Source organism: Podarcis bocagei, assembly GCF_964188305.1.
Source record: "Podarcis bocagei genome assembly, chromosome: 2".
Taxonomy (NCBI): Eukaryota; Metazoa; Chordata; class Lepidosauria; order Squamata; family Lacertidae; genus Podarcis; species Podarcis bocagei.
In genome coordinates this window covers 18,866,856-18,888,280 of record NC_138126.1, presented here as the reverse complement: position 1 = coordinate 18,888,280, position 21,425 = coordinate 18,866,856, and the positions used below count along the sequence as shown (strand labels likewise).

Genomic DNA, 21,425 nt, shown 5'->3' with positions numbered 1-21,425 from the left:
GCGGGCCTTGCTCCTGCGCTTTAAACAGAAACCCCGGCCGGCTACTCCTTGGGAGAAGGAATGAAGCGATGATTGGGGAACGCGCATTGCACCTGCAGGATCTCTCCGCGCTGTCTTTTAAGGGCGCATCCAGAAAAAAATAAAAACGGGTGGAGAGCCTCGCCCGGGGAGGCGGGTGGATTTTGAGAGGGGTGGGGGTGGGGGTGGGGGAGGCAAACCCGGACGCCTGGGTCCCCCAGGCAGGACCCGGGGGCTTGATCTGCGCGCCCCGCCCTTTCCCTCCCACTCTCCTTTCCTCCTCCGTTCACGTGCGCTGTAATTATAGCCCGTGACTGCAGCGGCGGCGGCGGCGGCACCGGCTGGCATCGTACCTACTACTTCTTCTTGCCCTCTATTAATAGGGGCGGGAGATCCGGTGTCCCGGCAGAGGGGCGGCGCCCGCGGAGGCAACAACACCAACACCCCCCCCCCCGCATTGCCGAGGCGTGGGAAGATAGATTCTAAAGGAGGCGCTGCGTGGTGGGCTCCCCTATCATTCCCGGGGCTTCTCCTCCGCGACAGGTGAATTGCTTCTGAGTCAATTCCTGCGGCTGAAACCTGCCCGGTAAGCCTGGCGTCTTTTTTAGGGGATCTTGGAGGGAGGCGAGGGGTTTGGGGCTGGGGAGATCTGAGAAAAGGGCGGAGTGCCTTCCTTCCCAGGGGATCGTGTTTGTGTTTGTTTTGATCTGTCCTTCCCGTGAGCACTCAGGGCTGATTTCCTTAAGAATGGATAGGTTTGATCTTCTTGCAGTCCATGAGACTCTCAAGAGTCTCATCCATCACCAAAAGCATCAATTCTTCGGCGATCAGACTTCTTTATGGTCCAGCTCTCACTTCCATATGTCACTACTGGGAAAATAGTGTGGCGCAAAAATGTATAGGACAAGTTCAAATATCTGCTGGAAATGTAAAGAAAAAGAAGGTACCATTTATCATATGTGGTGGACTTGTTGGTACCTTTGCTGTTGTTGTTGTTTAGTCGTTTCGTCGTGTCCAACTCTTCGTGACCCCATGGACCAGAGCACGCCAGGCACTCCTGTCTTCCACTGCCTCCCGCAGTTTGGTCAAACTCATGCTGGTAGCTTCGAGAACACTGTCCAACCATCTCGTCCTCTGTCGTCCACTTCTCCTTGTGCCCTCCATCTTTCCCAACATCAGGGTCTTTCCCAGGGAGTCTTCTCTTCTCATGAGGTGGCCAAAGTATTGGAGTCTCAGCTTCAGGATCTCTCTTTCCAGTGAGCACTCAGGGCTGATTTCCTTAAGAACGGATAGGTTTGATCTTCTTGCAGTCCATGGGACTCTCAAGAGTCTCCTCCAGCACCAGAATTCAAAAGCATCAATTCTTCGGCGATCAATAAGCTGTCATAGTCTTCAGCTTTTTTTTTTTTTTAAGATTTGTGCTCTGGTTTTGGCCCTCACTTGCCATAGGAAACCCATCAACCCATTTATACTTTTCAGAGTGTCCCTCTTTTCTAGGGACAGCCCTGGATTCACAGAAACTGTTTCTGATTTGATCCACTTTTCATTAGGACGACCCTATTTCCATCGGAGAAATGTGGGAGGGTATTATGGAGGTATGCAACCCCCCCCCCAAGCCAAGGAGATAAGCAAATATACAATCTTTAGAAGACATCTGAAGGCAGCCCTGTATTGGAAAGTTTTTTGTTTTTTTGTAAAGTTTAATGTTTTACTATGTTTTTTATGTACGTTGGAAGCTGCCCAGACTGACAACCCAGTCAGATGGGCAGGGGCTAATAATAATAATGGAACAGGACATCCCAATTTCCATCAGATAAATGTTGGAGAGTGTGGATTTTTTAAATTTTATTTTTGCTATATATAATTGTATCATTGTATCATTGCTAAAAATGTAAAGGAAAACAGGTTTAGTGGTGCAGGAGGCTCAAGTTGCAGGCCAGCCCGGTGCCTGTACAGCTCCTATTGCAGGGGTAAAACTAGGCTTTATTTCACCTGGTTTGGCACCCCACCCCATGTGAATTTGCGTCCATACACACACACAAACACACAGGCTTCACACAGGCAAAAAATCTGACTACCCTCCCCTAGTTACAGCGCTGCCTATTGACTTGTGTGTTCGTTCCCATTTTGCTTGTCCATGTGTAACCATATAACAGTGAAGTGTGTGTTGCTATTCCTGTGTTGTGTGTTGAAAGCTGCAAAGGGGGTGGGTGCGGCTTGTGTAGCACACGGCGTTCTGCCGACTGTTCTTCTACTACTTAATAGCCTACAAATCTCAGGTGGGTAACTTATTCTCATGACCGCAGACCATAGCAAACATTGTCGAACGCAGTTATTCGGCATTGCCCGTGCTTGGCAAATGACCCAGTGGCGAATATAAGGGTCAGTGAAACAAAAGCACTTAAAGAGAGTGTGCCGTTATTAAGAATGTTATCCTTATGGCAATGGCGCAAGCTTGTTTCTACAAGATAAGATTGATGTGGTTTTGCCGTGGCAAATGTAAACAGGTATTTCCAGAGGTATAGCCAGACAGCAAAAAGCAAAACAAGGAGACTTGTGGCTCCTTTAAGCGAATTGTATCATAGCATAAGCTGTGTTGGACTATTGCCTGTTAATAAAAAATGGTCTGAAAAACAAACAGACAGGCCCCCTTGTTCCAGATTCGCAGTTGGTATAGGGCAGTCTTTGCTAACATGGTCCCCTTCAGAAGTTTCGGACTGCAACTTCTATCCCCCCCAGGCCCAGCGTGGAACACTTTCACTAAATTCAGGGATGGGGTCCTCCAGATAATTGCTAGATTAACTGAGCCTCCGGATAATTGTTAGACCCCGATCAGCCTCAATGGGCAGGAGCTGGCGGGAAGTGGAGTCTAGTAATGCAGTCAGGGTTGCATGTTGCTTATGCCAGCCCCGCTTAAGAGGAAAGACTGATGATTTAATGGTGTGGAGAATGTAGATAGGGCAAGTTTTTTGGGAGGTCCTTTCTCATAGCTCTGGGACTTGGGGATGCCTAACAAAACTGAGCGGCAGTAGAGTCAGGATGGATCAAAGAAGAGACAGACAGACAAAGTTCTTCATAACAGCATGTAAGTTACGGGACTCTCTGCTACAATATACAGTGGTACCTTGGCTTACAGATGCTTCAGGTTACAGACTCCGCTAACCCAGAAATAGTACCTCGGGTTAAGAACTTTGCTTCAGGATGAGAACAGAAATCGTGCAGCGACAGCGGGAGGCCCCATTAGCTAAAGTGGTGCTTCAGGTTAAGAACAGTTTCAGGTTAAGAACAGACCTCCAGTACGAAGCAAGGTACCACTGTATGGTGGTGCCCCAGTTCCCTCTGGCTTAGAGGGCTTTAAAAGGTCGAGAGGCACAATCTGATGTATCACAATCTTTTGACCAAATGGAACTGTTAGGAAGGGCTGTAGCTCACTGGTAGAGGCCCAGCTTTGAACACAAAAGGTCTCTAGTTCAATCCATGGTGTCTTGTATCTTTTTAATAATTTTTTATTTTTTTATTTTTTAATGATAATTTTTATTTGGTTTTACAAATATAAAATTAAAACAATCCAAATTACATATCCATATTTAGAGATTTCTCCAAATCTCTGGACTTCCCACCTTCCCTTCCATGGGTCTTATTGTGCACCTTCTCAACTGCATATTATATCATAATGCATATTTTGTATCTCTCCATATTGCCCATAAATTTCGCTACGTTACAGAGGTTATTAATATCCTGCCAATGTTTTCATCTGATTACAGTGATCTCCTAGATAATATTTTTTCAAAGGGCTCTAGGCACGTTCCATTGTGCATTTGAAATTCTCTTCATTCATTCAACGGTGGTTTGAATTTAAAGGATGTTTTCTCCTACCCTAATGCTTGGGCATAAACATCGTTCTACCTCGTAGAAAATGACAATAATGTTTTTAAAGTAATTTTTTCCCCATTCTTTGTTGAAGTTTTGGTCTGCTTGGTTCCTGAGCTTTCCAGTCAGATTTGCCATTTCGGCATAGTCCAATAGCTTGGTTTGTCATTCCTCTCTGGTAGGGACTCTGTCTTCTTGCCATCTATGGGCTAGCAACATCCATGTGGCTGTTGCAGCATACATGCAAAGTACAGTGGTACCTCGGGTTAATTTGTTCTGGAGGTCCGTTCTTAACCTGAAGCTGTTCTTAACCTGAGGTAACACTTTAGCTAATGGGGCCTCCTGCTGTCGCTGTGCGATTTCTGTTCTCATCCTGAAGCAAAGTTCTTAACCCGAGGTACTATTTCTGGGTTAGCGGAGTCTGTAACCTGAAGCGTCTGTAACCCGAGGTACCACTGTATTTTCTGTTCCTTTTGAATGTCGGTACCTAGAATTCCTAATAAAAAAAGCTGCTGCTGCTGCTTTTTTACAAAAGTTATTTTAAACATTTTTTTTTCCAATTCATTATATATCATTTCCCAGAATGCCTTGTATGTCCACCACATATGAGAGAAGATGCCTTCCTTCATGGCGTCTTGTATCCAGGTGGGGCTGGTAATGTCCCCTGCTTGAGATACAGGACAACTGTTACCCGCCAGTGTTGACATTGGTTTAGCTCCATGGCCAAGTGGTCCGCCTGCATAAATTAGCTTCCTCTGTTCTGTGGATGAAGAAGAGGAGTTTGGACTTGATATCCCGCTTTATCACTACCCTAAGGAGTCTCAAAGTGGCTCACATTCTCCTTTCCCTTCCTCCCCCACAACAAACACTCTGTGAGGTGAGTGGGGCTGAGAGACTTCAGAGAATTGTGACTGGCCCAAGGTCACCCAGCAGCTGCATGTGGAGGAGCGGGGAAGCGAACCCGGTTCACCAGATTACGAGTCCACCGCTCTTAACCACTAGACCACACTGGATCTCTCTCTACATTCAGGACAAAAAAGCTCTCTCTGGCTGCTGTTGGAAACAGAACCAGGCTAGATGGACTTTGGGGTAATACAGCAATACAGCTGTTCTGGTCTCCCTGAATTCAGGACTGTATTTAAGTTTGCACGGCTGGCCTTGCCCAGTCACAACCAGACAAGATATAGCTCAAAAGGTGCCAGCTAGGTGAAGGAATGCCCAGGCTGCGTTGGCTGGCTTCCAGCTCGCTGAGAGTTCGGGTGTGTGCTGTCAGTTCTTCAGTGCCATCAGATCTTTCTGTGGCACACCCCCAGTCTGTACAGGGGGTGGGGGCTGGGATCATCCATGCTTGGGAACATTGTGAACTTGGATTCATGTGCTCTCAGCAGCATGCGCCACCCCCGCTGTTTCTCTGTGCTGTTTTTGTCAGTTTGGGGCGTGTATGTTATCCAGGAGTGTAGCCAGAGCTGTTATCTTCTCAGCCCAAGCTGTTTTCCTTGCCAGCTGAGTTCTAAGAAATGGCACAGATCTCAACGGTCAACATGCAGAGTTCGCGTCGGTGGGGGACGGGACACAAGAGACCACCAAAAAGAGACAGATACCACGGATTCCACTGAGTGTTTGATTGTGTGTATTTCATGCAGCTTTGGGCTGAAGCTCTTCTAGGTAAGGAGGAGTTCCATTCAGGTTTTTCTAGCATGAAAATATCAATGGTCTATAGGAACAGAATGGCGGTCATCCTTCATCTCACAGCAGGCCAGTGAATTGTCCAGAGAACGTTTTGTTAATGGTTGGCAAGGAACTGGAAAAACGACACACTTCCAGAGATTACTGACTGGCAGATACTCATGTTAGAATATCTACAATTAGCAAAACTGACAGGATCAGTTAGAGGAATATCGAAACGAAAAACAATTAGAGAATGGATAATATTCAAGAACTATGTAAAACTTTATGGTACAAATAATTCCATATTAGCAGAAATTGAGTGATATTTGTAAAGAAAACGATTAGAGGAATATATACAAAGCAGAAATGATATTATACAATACAAATCTGTGTTAAAAAAGAATGTTTATATTACAGTATAATGAGAAGGATGGGAAGTATTGTGTCGAACATTTTTATTGTGTAAATAATATTGTCTTGTCCTTTCTTTTCCTCTTTTGATTTTTTTTTAACTTCGTGTATTTGTTATTTCTTTATTTTTTTCTTTTCCTCTTTTTTGTTCCTTTAAAATTTTTCTATTCTCTACATAATTTTCTTTTTTTTCATAGGTAAAGAAATAGCATATAAAGTTTGTATTGATATGCAAATTTTTAATCAATAAAGAAGAAGAATAAAAAAAATGGTATAATATCTTGTAAGTAAGTAAATCACGTGGATGCTGTGATGAATCAATGTATGGAAGTGTTTAGTCTCTGCATGTACAATTTCTCTTCGGCATGTGTGAATCCACTTGCTTGGGTCGTTTAGGGCTGGGATCGCCAACGTGGTGCCCTTTGGGTGCTGCTGTATTTTGTTGCAAGCTCCCCAGAGTGGCTAGGTACAGGAAATAAGTTGTTGTTATTACATTCCTCCAGCTCTCATCAGTCCTGCAGGGTGGATCTTGGTAATACGGCGCAAGGTCAAAATCTGATCCTCTCGCACCCCTTGCGCCGCCTTCTCAAAGCTGGTGAAAGCTGCGCAAGTGCTTAGGAGATGCTAGAATTTGAACCCAGGATATTCTGCCTGCAAAGTAGATGCTCCACAACTGAGTGATGGCTCTTCTCATTATGCAGAGGCCTAACCTTACGCCCTCATGAGCACACCTATATAATGCATGCATTTGCAGGGACATTGTTGTTATTTGCAAGGGGGACGGCCACATTCACACTTGAAAAGCTAAGTGAAGTGGGCTGATGTGCCTTCCAGGTAAGATCCTGTGATTGTTTAGCTGCACAAAGGTGACAATTCCGGTAAGAAGTCTCAAATGCACCCTAGCAGAAGCCGCTCCTGCCAAGCAGCGGAGGAGAAACCACCAGCCACTTTGCAGAACAGAGAATGCTGCGGAGTCAAAAACAGTTGACTTTGGGCCTGAGCCAGCAAAGCACTCCTTACGGTTCTTGAGCAAAAATTGCCTACTCAGGTTCACCAAATACAGGCTAGTTACAGCTCAGGACGAGAAGATCCTGAGCAGGCATTATTGCGCCATAAATTTAAAGTGCATCATGGGATTCTGGTGGAAAAATAAAGTAGACCCAAACGAGACTAAAGTCAGTCTGCTCCTGCTGTAAAAGATGAACTTCTTATTTAATCAGGGAAGCAATTCCTTTTGTGATGTGTTGTTGTTGTTTAGTCGTTTAGTCGTGTCCGCCTCTTCGTGACCCCCTGGACCAGAGCACGCCAGGCACTCCTGTCTTCCACTGCCTCACGCAGTTTGTTCAGCTCATGCTGGTAGCTTTGAGAACACTGTCCAACCATCTCGTCCTCTGTCGTCCCCTTCTGCTTCTGCCCTCCATCTTTCCCAACATCAGGGTCTTTTCCAGGGAGTCTTCTCTTCTCATGAGGTGGCCAAAGTATTGGAGCCTCAGCTTCAGGAAAACCATACTGGGAAAACCATAGCTTTAACTATACAGACTTTTGTTGGCAAGGTGATGTCTCTGCTTTTTAAGATGCTGTCTAGGTTTGCCATCGCCTTTCTCCCAAGGAGAAATGTGATGTAGTGGGTTTGAAAAGTGCTTTCTGAATTGTTTGGAATTTTGTTTCTGAATTCTTTTTAGGTTTACTATTTCCTTGGATTCTTGTTCTTCCTGATAAATGCATCCAATATGGACCATCCCCTGGCCTGGTTCTGGCGCTTCCTGTGGCTGCTGCCGCTGCTGCATTTGCCTCCGCGAGGAGCCCACGCCTTCTTCCCCAACTTCTGGTCTCGCACCATGGCTTTCACCTGGGACTCCGTCACCCACCAGGACATGACCGAGGAGGCCATCCTCAACGTCACCTTGCGCATCTTTGTGGAGATGCAGCATCCCAACAAGGGGAAACGTATCCAGGAGGAGGACTTCAAGGTGAGAGGAACGGCGGGTCTGGACACCAGCAGGGCTGCTCTAGCCACAAACAGAGGTCTTTCCATATGAACCTTCCCAGACCCTGAAATCATCTTCTGAGGCCCACCTTCATGTGCCTCCTCCTTGAGAGGTCTGGAGGGTGGCAACACGAGAGCAGGGCCTTCTCTGCAGTGGCTCCCTGTCTGTGGAATGCTCTCCCCAGGGAAGTTTGCCTGGCACCTTCATTACACACCCTTAGGTGCCAGGCAAAAACTGTTCCTTTTAAACCAGGCCTTTGGTTGATCTGATTTACATCCTATGCCCTTTTAAAATGTGCTTTTTTGTGGGGGGATTATTGATTTTTATTATTATTAATATTATCATTATTACTGTTATTATTATTATTATTAATTTTGTGTTTTTATATCTTGATTTTTTTCTGCGAACCGCCCTTAGACCCAGGGTTTATGGCGGTATATAAATTTAATAAAAAAATGAAATGAAATGAAATAATGCTAGCCTAGGGGTGGGTGGGCTGAAATCGTAAGTAAGCAGGAGGAGCAGCAGCTGGTATCCAAGGTGCAGGTGGAACATATAATAACAATCACAATAACAATAATTTTATTTATACCCCACCCATCTGGCTGGGTTTCCCTAGCCACTCTGGGCGGCTCCCAACAGAATGTAAAAAACACAATACAGCATTACACATTAAAAACTTCCCTAAACAGGGCTGCCTTCAGATGTCTTTTAAAAGTCAGAGAGTTGCTTATTTCCTTGACATCTGATGGGAGGGCGTTCCACAGGGCGGGTGCCACTACCGAGAAGGCCCTGTGCCTGGTTCCCTGTAACTTTGCTTCTCTCAGGGAGGGAACCGCCAGAAGGCCCTCGGCACTGGACCTCATGTAATTCCTCCGCCACTAAAACAGGCACACACAATTTATGGGTGCAGGGAGTTGTGCTGAATGAGGCCTTTGGCCCATCTACCTCGATTGGAACTGACTCTTCAGGGTTTCCTATACAGTGGTACCTCGGGTTACAGACGCTTCTGGTTACAGACTCCGCTAACCCAGAATTAGTACCTCAGGTTAAGAACTTTGCTTCAGGATGAGAACAGAAATCGCGCGGCGGCAGCAGGAGGCCCCGTTAGCTAAAGTGGTACCTCAGGTTAAGAACAGTTTCAGGTTAAGAATGGAATAGCACCTAGGAAGAAGCCAGTTATACCTCATTCGCACCCGTGCTGCCTGTACCCACTGCCCTGGTTCCCACTGTTACAGATGAAAGGCTCTCCTGATCTGATTTCCCTCCCCGTCTCTCACCTAGGGCAGGACCCTCCTGGCTGATGACATCTTCGCTGCTTTCTATGGTCCTGAGGTGTCAGCTAAGCGCTTCCGCGGGGCTATTGCCCAGGTGGCCAACGCCAATGCCGCCATGGACTTCACAAACACCACGCGGGACGACCCTGTGCTCCACTTCGATTCGGAGCTCATCCACTCCACAAACAGCTGGCTGTTGCAAACCCGCAAAGAGATCCTCCAAGCTGTGCGTTCGGAGCAGTACGTCATCGCCCGGGGCAAGCTGGGCCAGCTGCTCCATACCTTACAGGTGCTTACCAAAATGTAGGAGAAGCTGGAAGGAGGGGAAGGTGACATTTGGCTTTGAGGTAGAGAACTTAACACGTTTGGCCCTAGCTTTGATTTGATCCAGCCACCTTTGTCGAAAGCAGGGTTGAAATCCACTCTAGGGGGGTCTCTGTTCATTGCAGAATTTGCACCGTAGTAGATCTGCAGCTCGCGGGTGGCGCTGTGGGTTAAACCACAGAGCCTAGGACTTGCTGATCAGAAGGTTGGCGGTTCGAATCCCCGCGACGGGGTGAGCTTCTGTTGCTCGGTCCCTGCTCCTGCCAACCTAGCAGTTTGAAAGCACGTCAAAGTGCAAGTAGATAAATAGGTATCGCTCCAGCGGGAAGGTAAACGGCATTTCCGTGCGCTGCTCTGGTTCACCAGAAGCGGCTTAGTCATGCTGGCCACATGACCTGGAAGCTGTACGCCGGCTCCCTTGGCCAATAAAGCGAGATGAGCGCCGCAACCCCAGAGTCGGTCACGACTGGACCTAATGGTCAGGGGTCCCTTTACCTTTACTTTAGATTTGCAGCACAGAGTTCCCATAATTCATCACCTGCGCCGAAGTTAAAATTCCTCTCAGGTTATAGCTGTAATCTTTGTTTTGTAAATGAAAAGCACCAGAACTATCAGGGCACAGCTGCTGCACTCCTTGACAGCAGCCTCGGCAGCTATATGGAATATGTGAAAATGGTATGATTTTTGTAGTCATATTACAATTTTCTGCATACCCATTTCCCTTTAACTCACTTCCTGCACTTGCATTCCTTCTGCAAAGTACAAGAAACACTTATTATTTATATTATTTATATCTACTGCCTTATGAAAATGCAATTCACCATTTCTCCCCTATTGTGTTTTATTCTTTTCTAAGCCATGGGCAAAATTAAGAGAGTATTTTAAAAAACCCAAAAAAAGGGCAAAAATATTCCATGATGTTGTCCCAGCCACTGTTAACCTTTTGGGTTAAAAAATGTCCCATGCAGGCCAAACAGCAACTGAGAGAAGCAGATAAGAACTGTTCCTACACGCAACACGCGCGGCTTTGTTTTGCATTGTTTTATATTTTATTGTATTATGTTATGTGACTAAAGATGCTGTGAGTGGTTTTTTAAAATCCTTTGTCCCCCATACTGTGGTCCTGATTAGATTAGGCTCTTTGCATCTGCTATTTACATGAGGGAAACTCTCCCAATAATATATTCTGGGTCTCAAGATGAGCTGTGGGCCAGCTGTAGCCCTTTAGCAATGAGGGGAAGGAACTCTGTCCAAGCTCAGAGGAACTAGTGTTTTTAGTCACATAATCAAGACGGTGGGGTAGAATCCTCTACTTAAGTCCTCTTCTTTCCACCATTTCTACGGCATTTGCTCATATCACTCTTTTATTATTGCTTGCTTTCCCAGCTTATTTTTCCCACTGTCTAAACTTTTATTTTCTTCTCTACCCATCCAAATCTGTTGTGCCTTAGCAGATCCTGCAAACCCGTTTACAATCCTTTTGCAAGTACACAATAAACTTTTCCCATTCTTTTAAAAAATTTCATCTTGATTTCTGAGTTTCCCAGTTAATGTCACCATTTCAGCATAGTCCATTAACTTGGTGTGCCAGTCGTCTTTGGTTGGGACCGCTTCCTCTTTCCATCTTTGGGCTAACAGTACAGGCGGCCGTCGTAGCGTAAACAGTCTCCACTAATAAGCTTCCGTTCCGTTTAGGATTTCTACAGTCACAGCAACTGGATTGAACTTGGCCATCGGAAGATACACCCGCACCTCCTACAACCAGGCCATGATATCAAGTCCATCGCAGAAGGTGTGGTTTTAGAACATGATGATGATGATGATGTTCCACCACAACTTGGGGAGTATTTGTTCTCCTAGTTCCTGGGCTGGGTGAGGTTGGAGGCTTGGTGCAAAAACTCCTCAGGGAAGAGAAACTGAGGCCTGTGCTATGTTGTGTCTTTTGTTTCATCTGTAGGGTGAACCCAGGACTCCTGGGTCCCTGGTTTGCTTGCTACCTTAGGCAGTGGATAGACCAGGTGATTTTAGACCCTGAACTAAAATTACACATACGTGTGTGTATTGTGCGCACTAACACTCACACACAGACACAGTCTTTAGACAGCCATGTGTATTACCAACTTACACAGCAGTTACATTTCAGGGATAGCACATAAAGCCAAAATGACACATAATAAAAACACATTTTCCCTGTACCTCCAAACACTCTCCCAGTGTGAGTGCAATGGCAGGTGGGATTGCTGACACCCCCCTGTCCCAGATGCCCACCTCCTATTTTTCTTTTTTACATTTTTTTCCAATGAAACACATAAAGCTGAATTCACAAGTTGCAATACGTAACTTGCAAGTCGACTGTACGTGCTTGTAAAGCACATCGTTTCTCTCCTTCCCACTGCCTGCCTGTGCTTTGCAATTGCTTCTACATTCTTGACAAGCTGAAGCAAAAAAAAAAAAGTTTGCCAATCCTTCTGAAAAAAAGACATACTCTGAGCATATGCAGCTTCGTCTTTTTTAACTCACTTAAATCACAAAGGTAAAAAGGTAAAGTTAAAGGACTCCTGGATGGTTAAGTCCAGTCAAAGGCGACTATTGGGTTGCGGCGCTCATCTCGCTATCAGGCTGCGGGAGCCAGTGTTTGTCCACAGACAGTTTTCTGGGTCATGTGGCCAGCAGGACTAAACTGCTTCTGGCTCAACGGGACACCGTGATGGAAACCAGAGTGCATGGAAACGCCATTTACCTTCCCGCTGCAATGGTACCTATTTATCTACTTGCGCGGGCGTGCTTTCGAACTGCTAGGTTGGCAGGAGCTGGGACAGAGCAACGGGAGCTTACCACGTCACGGGGATTTGAACCGTCAACCTTCTGATTGGCAAGCCCAAGAGGCTGAGTGGTTTAGACCACAGCACTATCCACGTTCCACACTTAAATCATTCCACCATCAGAACTGCAGGATTAAATGAAATTGACTTCTGATGCTAGACACATTTATTTAGGAATAAGCACAATTTTCTTGTAGGAAATACCTTTTACAAGATGATGTCTGGAGCTATACAGATGCCCAGCTGGCCACCTCCGAAGAACGGATGCTGTGGTGTCGAGAACCAGCCTTGGAGGATCCAGGGATATCCATTCCACCTGAGGTGTCCAGGCCTTGGGGCCTTTTAGCTGCTGCCCCCATCATCCGCTGCAATCTGTAAAGACTCAGGAATTCACTCTCAAGCTCCAGCCCAGGCATAGGCAAACTCGGCCCTCCAGATGTTTTGGGACTACAATCCCCACCATCCCTAGCTAACAGGACGCAGTGGTCAGGGATAATGGGAGTTGTAGTCTCAAAACATCTGGAGGGCTGAGTTTGCCTAAGCCTTCTCCAGCCCTTGCAGCAGACCCCCGTTAGGCTTTGTTGAGGTAGGGCTTATCGAGACACATTGTTTTGTTCTTCAAACTGATTGGTTTTTATCTACATTTTAATCATTTAGTGCTTGCTGTTTTTGCTTGACAACCTTTTGCGTAAACTGTTTGGAGCTTTGCTTTGCGTAAAATAAAATAATAAATAAAATAAGTAGAATAAAATAAGTAGGCTTTCTCTCTTGCTCCCCTCCAGCCGGCGTACGAACCTGCACGGACTGCTCTGACTGGACGTGTCGGGGAAACCTCTTGGAAGGTCTCCTTGAGAAGGGGCTCCTGACCACCGGTTTCTATGGCGCCCAACCTGAAAAGCCCATCGGTATGCTTTTGTTGCCAGAATACAGCAGGAGGCTCTGTTTGAGGCCTGGGGTTTTGTGTCTGTGTGTTTAGTACTAAAGACTCAAAGGGCTTTGTTCTTCTTCATTTGTATTCCTCCTGCGTCTTCCAGCAGTTCACACTGAAACCCTTTAGAATTTAATGGAAATTCGTTTTAGAGAAGCGCTTTTTCTCTCAGGTTTCTTCTCACGGGATTGGTTTCTCTTTCCTGCCCCACTCTGACAGCTTCTTCTTGTTTTAATGCATCAGGCTGCCAACTTTTGCATTTAAACATTCTGACAAGTTCAGCTCGGTGTCCGGAGAGTGTGTAAAGGTGTGTTGCCTTCATGGTGGGAACTAGCAACTTTTTGTTTTCCTTTTCCTCTTTGTTGCTTTTGGGCCTGTGGAAAACGCCTTTTCCCACCCCACCCCCTGCCCTCAAGACAAGGACCAGCTTTTCAAAGGAACCTTTGCAAAGAGCGACAGGATTCTTCTGTGCCCCTGAAGGGTATCATTGTCTGAATAATAAGAATAAGAATACCGTATTTTTCGCACCATAGGGCGCACCAGACCATAGGGCGCACCTAGTTTTTAGACGGGGAAATCAATATAAAAATCTCTCCCCCCCCCCGGCCCCAAAGAGCAGCGTACAGGCTGCACACAACTTCTCCCTGCCGGAGGGGTTGCGCACGGCTATGGCACAAGCCAAGGTATCCAGCGGGATGAATCGCGCTGGCTGTTTTGGCTTCCTCTTTAGCCCCACGCCACCTCTCCCTGCCGGGAGAGGCTGCGCAGGGCTAAAGAAGCCATAGCCCCGTGCAGCCTCTCCCTGCCGGAGGGGTTGCGCGCGGCTATGGCACAAGCCTGCATTCGCTCCATAGGACGCACACACATTTCCCCTCAATTTTTGGAGGGGAAAAACTGCATCCAATAGAGCGAAAAATACGGTACATTATAGGGAAATGGCAGCTCAAAACACTGAACACTTTACACCCCTGGGGAACACACGGTGAAGCTGAATGTTGGAATATTTGGGGCAGATAAAAGGCTGGGCTTCCTTCACACAGCGCAAAGTTAAATTATGGGATTCTCTCTTGTAGGTGTCAGTGATGCCTATCAATGGCTGCCAACCATAATGGCATGTTCTCTCTTCATGGTTGGAGGCTGTAAGCCTCTAGATACCAGGTGCTGCAAATAGCAGGCAGGGAGAGAAGCTATTGTGCTCATGAGCTGCTTACAGGCTTTCCATGGACAGGTGGTTGGTCATTGTTGTTGTTTTCCCCCTCCCCCCCCCCCCCCCGCATTTATATTTTATTGAAAACCTTACAATAGATTAAAATGAATAAGAAAAAGAGAAGGAAGAGGATAACCATAACAAAATGCCGTTAGAATGTAATTAGGGTTCCAAAACTATGTCATGTATATGAACATAGACACTGAGGTCCAGCGTCGAGGGCCTTCTGGCGATTCCTTCCCTGCAAGAAGTGAAGTTATGGGGAACCAGCCAGAGGGCCTTCTCGGTGGTGGCGCCCACCCTGTGGAACGCCTTACCTGCAGATGTCAAGGAAATAAACAACTACTTGACTTTTAGAAGACATCTGAAGGCAGCCCTGTTTAGGGAAGTTTTTAATGTTTGATGTTTTATAACATTCTGTTGGAAGCCGCCCAGAGTGGCTGGGGAAACCCAACCAGATGGGCAGGGTAGAAATAATAAATTATACATCAGTTCAGCAGTCGAACTATGGTTTTGATAAATGCTTCCCAAATATCATTAAATCTGTCAATACATGATCTTCATTGAAAAGCAGTCTGTTCAAGAGTTGTCGTCTCTCTATGGATCAAAGGAAGCTATATTTTTTAGTCCTTCCAGTGTATCAATATTAATCTTTTTTGCAGGTGTAAAGTGCCTGAGATCAGGTTGGTCACTGTGAGAGCAGGATGCTGGGCGTAGGCTGGCCACTCGCAGGGTTCATCTGAGGTTCATATGTTCCCCTTTTTTACTGCCACAGTTATCTAAAAAGATGGAATTCTGTCTGGGCCTGTGAAAGTTCCTTGTTGGTTGGTTGGCAATTCTGTTTTTTTATTATACTATGTGATCCAGTGGCAAATGGGGCTTTTGGGTGTGCCGTGCAGTAGATGACGGTCCTTTTAAGCAATTCTCTCTTGCTCCACAAATTTCAGTTGGGTTGGCAGTCTTATTTTCTATCTCTCAGCCCTGTTTAGGTAAAGGTAAAGGGACCCCTGACCATTAGGTCCAGTCGTGGCTGACTCTGGGGTTGCGGCGCTCATCTCGCTTTATTGGCCAAGGGAGCCAGCGCACAGCTTCCGGGTCATGTGGCCAGCATGACTAAGCCGCTTCTGGCGAACCAGAGCAGCGCACGGAAACGCCGTTTACCTTCCCACCGGAGTGGTACCTATTGATCTACTTGCACTTTGATGTGCTTTCGAACTGCTAGGTTGGCAGGAGCAGGGACCGAGCAACAGAAGCTCACCCTGTCACAGGGATTCAATCTGCCAACCTTCTGACTGGCAAGTCCTAGGCTCTGTGGTTTAAACCACAGCGCCACCCGCCCTGTTTAGGGAAGTTTTTAATGTGTGACATTTTAATGTATTTTTAATCTTTGTTGGAAGCCGCCCAGAGTGGCTGAGGAAACCCAGCCAGATGGGCAGGGTATAAATAATAAATTATCATCATCATCTTCTTCTTCAGTTTGCTTATTTCCCCGTCTTCCAGGAAAGTGCAGCCATGGCGGGAGATTTGACGACAGCCGCCACAGGGAGCCTCGGGGTGGTATCAATAAGGACAGCTCCTCGTTCTTGTTCTCGCCTCATAATTACCTGCACAGGGAAGCCGCTGCCATGGCCCAGGAGGCCTCAGTATACTTCCTGGAGAAGCTCTGGCGGGAAATAAAGAGCAAGCCGTTTATGAGGTAATGTTGCCCGTTCCGTAAGCCTATGTATACATAATGCTTCTTGCTCTGCTCACCTCTGCCTGTCTGCGATTGATGGATTTCTTTGCCGCTTCCCATTCAAATGAATCCCAAACAATAGACGACGACAACTTGTAGAACGTCGTGCTTAAAGCACAAGTTATAAACACAACGAACAAATCATCGATAAAACCGGGATCCTTTGGGAGAAAGGGTGAGGGATAAATATAATATTTATGATCTTTAAAACTATGTGAGGGAATACAGCCACTGAAAATAAGCCGAACATTACTGTGTTCCTGCCCCCCTCTCTTTCTCCTCAGTCCATTAAAATGTTCCCAACCCTTCGTCAACTCCAAGTGAATAATTAACATTGACGGCTGTACGTCATACATTTGCATTTGAGGTAGTAGGGTTCTCTGTCTTTGGTGCCAAGGAGTAGAAATGCAGAACTGTGCAGCCAAAGATGTCTGATCAAACTGATGTTGATGTTTCTCCTGACACCTCTTTCTTCTCGGGACTCTTTTTCTTTTTGGCAGTATTGAATCCCCGGTCTACAGGCTCACAACCTTTTTTGCCCGAGGCGGGGCTTGAACCCATAACCTTGAGATTAAGAGTCTCACGCTTTACCGACTGAGCTATTCCAAACAAAACAAATTTTGATTGGCAGAAATGACCGGCAGAATCCGAGACTAGGGAGAAGAGTCGGTGGAAGAAGATTGGAAGAAATTTAAAGACTATCTACAGAAATATTGTAAAATTAATGAAGGATAGAATGATGTTGGATAGTAATTAAGGGGTTTCCAGCTGTAATGCTTTAAGAGAATATAAAAAAAGGGTTATAAATGGGTTAAAATTTAATGGTAAGGATTTGCTGAACCAATAATTTGAAGTGGAATACAAAGGAGGGAGGTATGAGGAGGTCCGGGAAATAAGTTAAAGGAAAATAAGTGAAAGAAAAGATGTGTCTTTTTTTTAACTGTCTTTATTTTGTATTTTTCTTTTTTCTTTTTTACTGTATTATTTTAAAAAACCTTAATAAATATTAAAAAAAAAACAAATTTTGCTGGCAGCAGTGGGATTCGAACCCGTGCCCCCCGAAGAGACTGGAGCCTTCATCCAGCACCTTAGTGGCTCTGGCTCCAGGGGGAGGGGGAAAACAGAGTTATCACTGATTCAACTGAGCCCACGGGTGCCACACTGACAGTTCTAGGGACAATGACTAAGCCACAGCTCTTGCCGTTTTGTTTCCAGGCTACTGGATATCAGTCCAGCTACGGGCTTGAGCTTTGTTGTGGACACCACTGGAAGCATGGGCGAGGAGATCAGTGCAGCCAAGCGCCAAGCCTGGGAGATCATCAGGGCGCGCCGAGGCACCCCCCAGGAGCCAGATTTCTATCTCTTAGTCCCTTTCAACGACCCTGGTGAGATGGCTGATGAGGGCCCATTTTCAGTGGGGAGGGAAGTGTTTTTAAAAAATAAATATTACATACAGTGGTACCTTGGCTTAAGAACTTCGTTCTTAACCTGAAACGTTTCTTAACTGGAGGTACCACTTTAGCTAATGGGGCCTCCTGCTGTCGCTGTGCGATTTCTGTTCTCATCCTGAAGCAAAGTTCTTAACCCGAGGTACTATTTCTGGGTTAGCGGAGTCTGTAACCTGAAGCGTCTGTGACCCGAGGTACCACTGTAGTCGTTAAATGTGAGGAAAGGCCATATCTGGCTCAGTGGTAAAGCAGCATCTGTTTGCACGAAGAAGGTCAAAGAATCGGAACCACAGAGTTGAAAAGGGACCACAGGGGTCATCTAGTCCAATCCCCTGCAATGTGGGAACCTTTTGCCCGACGTGAGACTCAAACCCATGACCCTGAGGTTAAGAGTTCTCATGATCTACCAACTGAGGTATCCTCTCAGGGACAGAAGTGTTTCCTGTCCCAAGAGTCAGTCCCCAGGACCTGTAGGTAGGGCTGGTAGAAACCTCTTCTCTGAAACCCTGGTGAGCCACTGCTCAATGTAGATGGAACTGACCTTGTTGGACCCAGTGATCTGACACAGTATTGACTGATTTATTAAATTTATAGCTTACCCTTCCAGAGGGGCCAAGAGGGGCCAATAAGAAGAGATAAAGCAATAAGAACATCTTTAAAAAAAATAGAGATCTCAACTTTGAAGGGTTTATGGTACCTGCCTAATCCTTGAGGAGGAGACCTCCTTCCAAAATTGTACGGAACAGAGCTCCTGATAAGATGGTGTCTGCAAGAGACCGTCTCCTGCAGGACTTTGTGGTTGTTTGGCTATACAGTGGTACCTCGGGTTACATACACTTCAGGTTACATACGCTTCAGGTTACAGACTCTGCTAACCCAGAAATAGTACCTCGGGTTAAGAGCTTTGCTTCAGGATGAGAACAGAAATCGTGCTCCGGCGGCGTGGTGGCAGTGGGAGGCCCCATTAGCTAAAGTGGTGCTTCAGGTTAAGAACAGTTTCAGGTTAAGAACGGACCTCTGGAATGAATTAAATACTTAACCCGAGGTACCACTGTACAGTGGTACCTCTAGTACCTCTAGTTACGAACTTAATTCGTTCCAGAGGTCCATTCTTAACCTAAAAAAATTCCTTCCTGTAGCACCTTAAAGACCAACTAAGTTAGTTCTTGGTATAAGCTTTCGTGTGCATGCACACTTCTTCAGATACACACTTCAGTGTATCTGAAGAAGTGTGCATGCACACGAAAGCTTATACCAAGAACTAACTTAGTTGGTCTTTAAGGTGCTACAGGAAGGAATTTTTTTATTTTGACTATGGCAGACCAACACGGCTACCTATCTGTAACATTCTTAACCTGAAACTGTTCTTAACTAGAGGCGTGCTTTCACTAATGGGGCCTTTTGCTGCCGCAGCACCGCCGGCACACAATTTTGATTCTCATCCTGAGGCAAAATTCTCAACTCGAGGTAACTCTTCCAGGTTAGTGGATTTTGTAACCACTGGCAGAGGAAGGGGGGGCGGTTGGAGTGCCCCACCCCCGGCAGCACGATCCCGGTGGCGTTCCGTCGCGGCTGCCCCCCCTGCCTGCGCTAGATGCCCCACCCCCACAGGAGGCGCGCCCCACCCCTGGGACATGTGCCAGTCCTGCCCTGCTTGCTCTCTGCCCCCGGTGCCGGAGCATGAAGCTCCACCACTGGTTTTAACCTGAAGCGTTTGTAACCTGAGGCGTTTGTAACTTGAGGTACCACTGTATAAGGCAGCCTTTCTCAACCTGTGGGTCCCCAGATGTTGTTGGACTACAACTCCCATCACCCCTAGCTAGCAAGGCCAGAGCTCAGGGATGATGGGAGCTGTAGTCCAACACCATCTGGGGACCCACAGGTTGAGAACGGCTGGTATAAGGGATGAGGCTATCATTCATGCATCCCTGGTACAGAACCAGAACCAACACCTTGAACTTGGCCTGGTAGCTGATTGGCAGCCAGTTCAATTCTTCCCACAGTGGAGTAACGTGTTGGCCATGTCCTGCCCCAGTGAGCCGTTGAGCTTTTGTGTTTTGCATCAGCCCGCCACAGCTTCTGGACCAACCTCAATGGCAGCCCCACGTTGACTGCATTGCAGTAATCAAGGCTGGAGCATACCAGCTTGTGGACAACAGTGGTCCAGCTATCCCGGTCTAGAAATGGCCACACCTGCCTTACCAGCTGAAGCTGGAAGAAGGCATTCCTAGCCACTGAGGTGTTGACTAGGTCTCTGGTGACAAAGATGGATTTGAAAAGCACCCAGCAGACTGTGTACCTGCCTTTTCAGCGAATGATGCTTGAAGGCAATTAAAAGCAGTATAATGCAAAGTAAAGTACAAAGTCAACATAAGAATAAGGCACATGAAACATCAATAAAACAGTCAGCTGAGCCATACCTTGTCAGTTTATTGGAGAAAGGTCTGCTTGCATAAAAATGCTTTTGTTGCTGGAGGGAGGGAGGTTCCTGGAAACTGGGCAAGACTCGCTTCTCGTGATAAAGGACCTCTAGAGACTGGGATGAGGTGACCAGAAAGCCCCCTATTTGTCTCCTGCCAAACCCCCTTTCAGATGCTGGCAGCTAGAAAGAAGGTCCTCTCTCAAAGATCTTCAAGACCTGGGCAGGCACTTTTGGGGAACACGGTCTTTCTACGTAGCTTCCTGACTTGTATGAGTTTTAGCTGGGAGAAACCTCTGACTCTTCCAGATGTTGCAGAACTACAGCTCCCATCAGCCCCAGCAAGCACAGCCATTGGCAAGGGATTATGGGAGCTGTAGTTCAGCAACATCTGGAAGGGCACTAGGCTAAGAGGCAACAGTTAAGCAGATTCAGATTGAGGAATATTCTGTTCCACGGTGCTTAAATGTGAGTTGGCAGGTGGGAACGCTGCATAGAAAATGCCATCCAAGATCTGTTTATAGGCCCAGGTAAATGTCAGGCCAGGAAGGATTAAGTCCTCAGGAGTACAAGGCTTAAACTGTCAAAAGAAGTCATCATGAGGAAAAGCACAGCTAAGAACAGCCAGTTTATTTGGTGACAGTGAAGCCAAGAGCCAGATAAGGAAACTATTGCAGTGCCATTATAATAGAGGCCTTGTATTTGCCTTCTGTTGGCATTTGATTAGATGCTAGGAGAGGATATATTTATTAGATACTAGCCTTCCTTCCTCACATTACTGAGTTCATCAGTGTGCCATCCCTTTGCAGCTTAAAGGGAAGCTAGTTTATCCTTTTAGTGTTGGCAATCCAGAACACTTTAAGGCAGACTGGATTTTCCTGGATTTCCCCCTTTTCTCCCCCTTAAAATAACAATCTCACACAAACAGTCTTATAAGAGGCAAAAATAGTATCTGCTCACTCAGAATAAGTCTTAAAGAACGACAGGTACAGTAGCTTGATGTGGGCACACTTAAAACGGTAATTAAGTTACAAAGGCATACTAGGCCCAGCTTAAAAATGGAGTCTGAGCTTAAGTCGGTCACGACTGGACCTAACGGTCAGGGGTACCTTTACCTTTAAAATATAATATAATATAATTAATATTATAATATAATATAATATAATATAATTATAATATAATATAATATAATATAATATAATATAATATAATATAATTATAATTATAATTAATATAATATAATATAATATAATAATATTTATAGCTGTTTAATTCTTACAGTTGTTAGTTGATGCTGGCTCATATATGCA

The 21,425-nt window shown here is 46.0% G+C and overlaps 1 protein-coding gene across 5 annotated transcripts in view; it reads left to right on the top strand.

Moving 5' to 3' along the window:
* The first annotated feature begins 265 nt into the window (after window positions 1–265).
* The window catches only part of VWA7 (von Willebrand factor A domain containing 7), a 40,115-nt gene continuing 18,955 nt past the window's right edge, over window positions 266–21,425 (top strand). Inside the window, exons 1-8 of one of the 5 annotated variants that reach the window (XM_081181844.1) lie at window positions 270–511; window positions 546–604; window positions 7,650–7,937; window positions 9,240–9,521; window positions 11,252–11,348; window positions 13,137–13,283; window positions 16,014–16,209; window positions 17,464–17,633. In XM_081181844.1, coding sequence (XP_081037970.1) covers window positions 7,698–7,937; window positions 9,240–9,521; window positions 11,252–11,348; window positions 13,137–13,283; window positions 16,014–16,209; window positions 17,464–17,633 — 1,132 coding nt within the window. In that variant the 5' untranslated portion in view covers window positions 270–511; window positions 546–604; window positions 7,650–7,697. Of the gene's footprint in view, window positions 605–7,649; window positions 7,938–9,239; window positions 9,522–11,251; window positions 11,349–13,136; window positions 13,284–16,013; window positions 16,210–17,463; window positions 17,634–21,425 lie in introns of those variants that run through there. The other 4 variants (XM_081181845.1, XM_081181843.1, XM_081181846.1 and 1 more) reach the window with 4 other exon arrangements.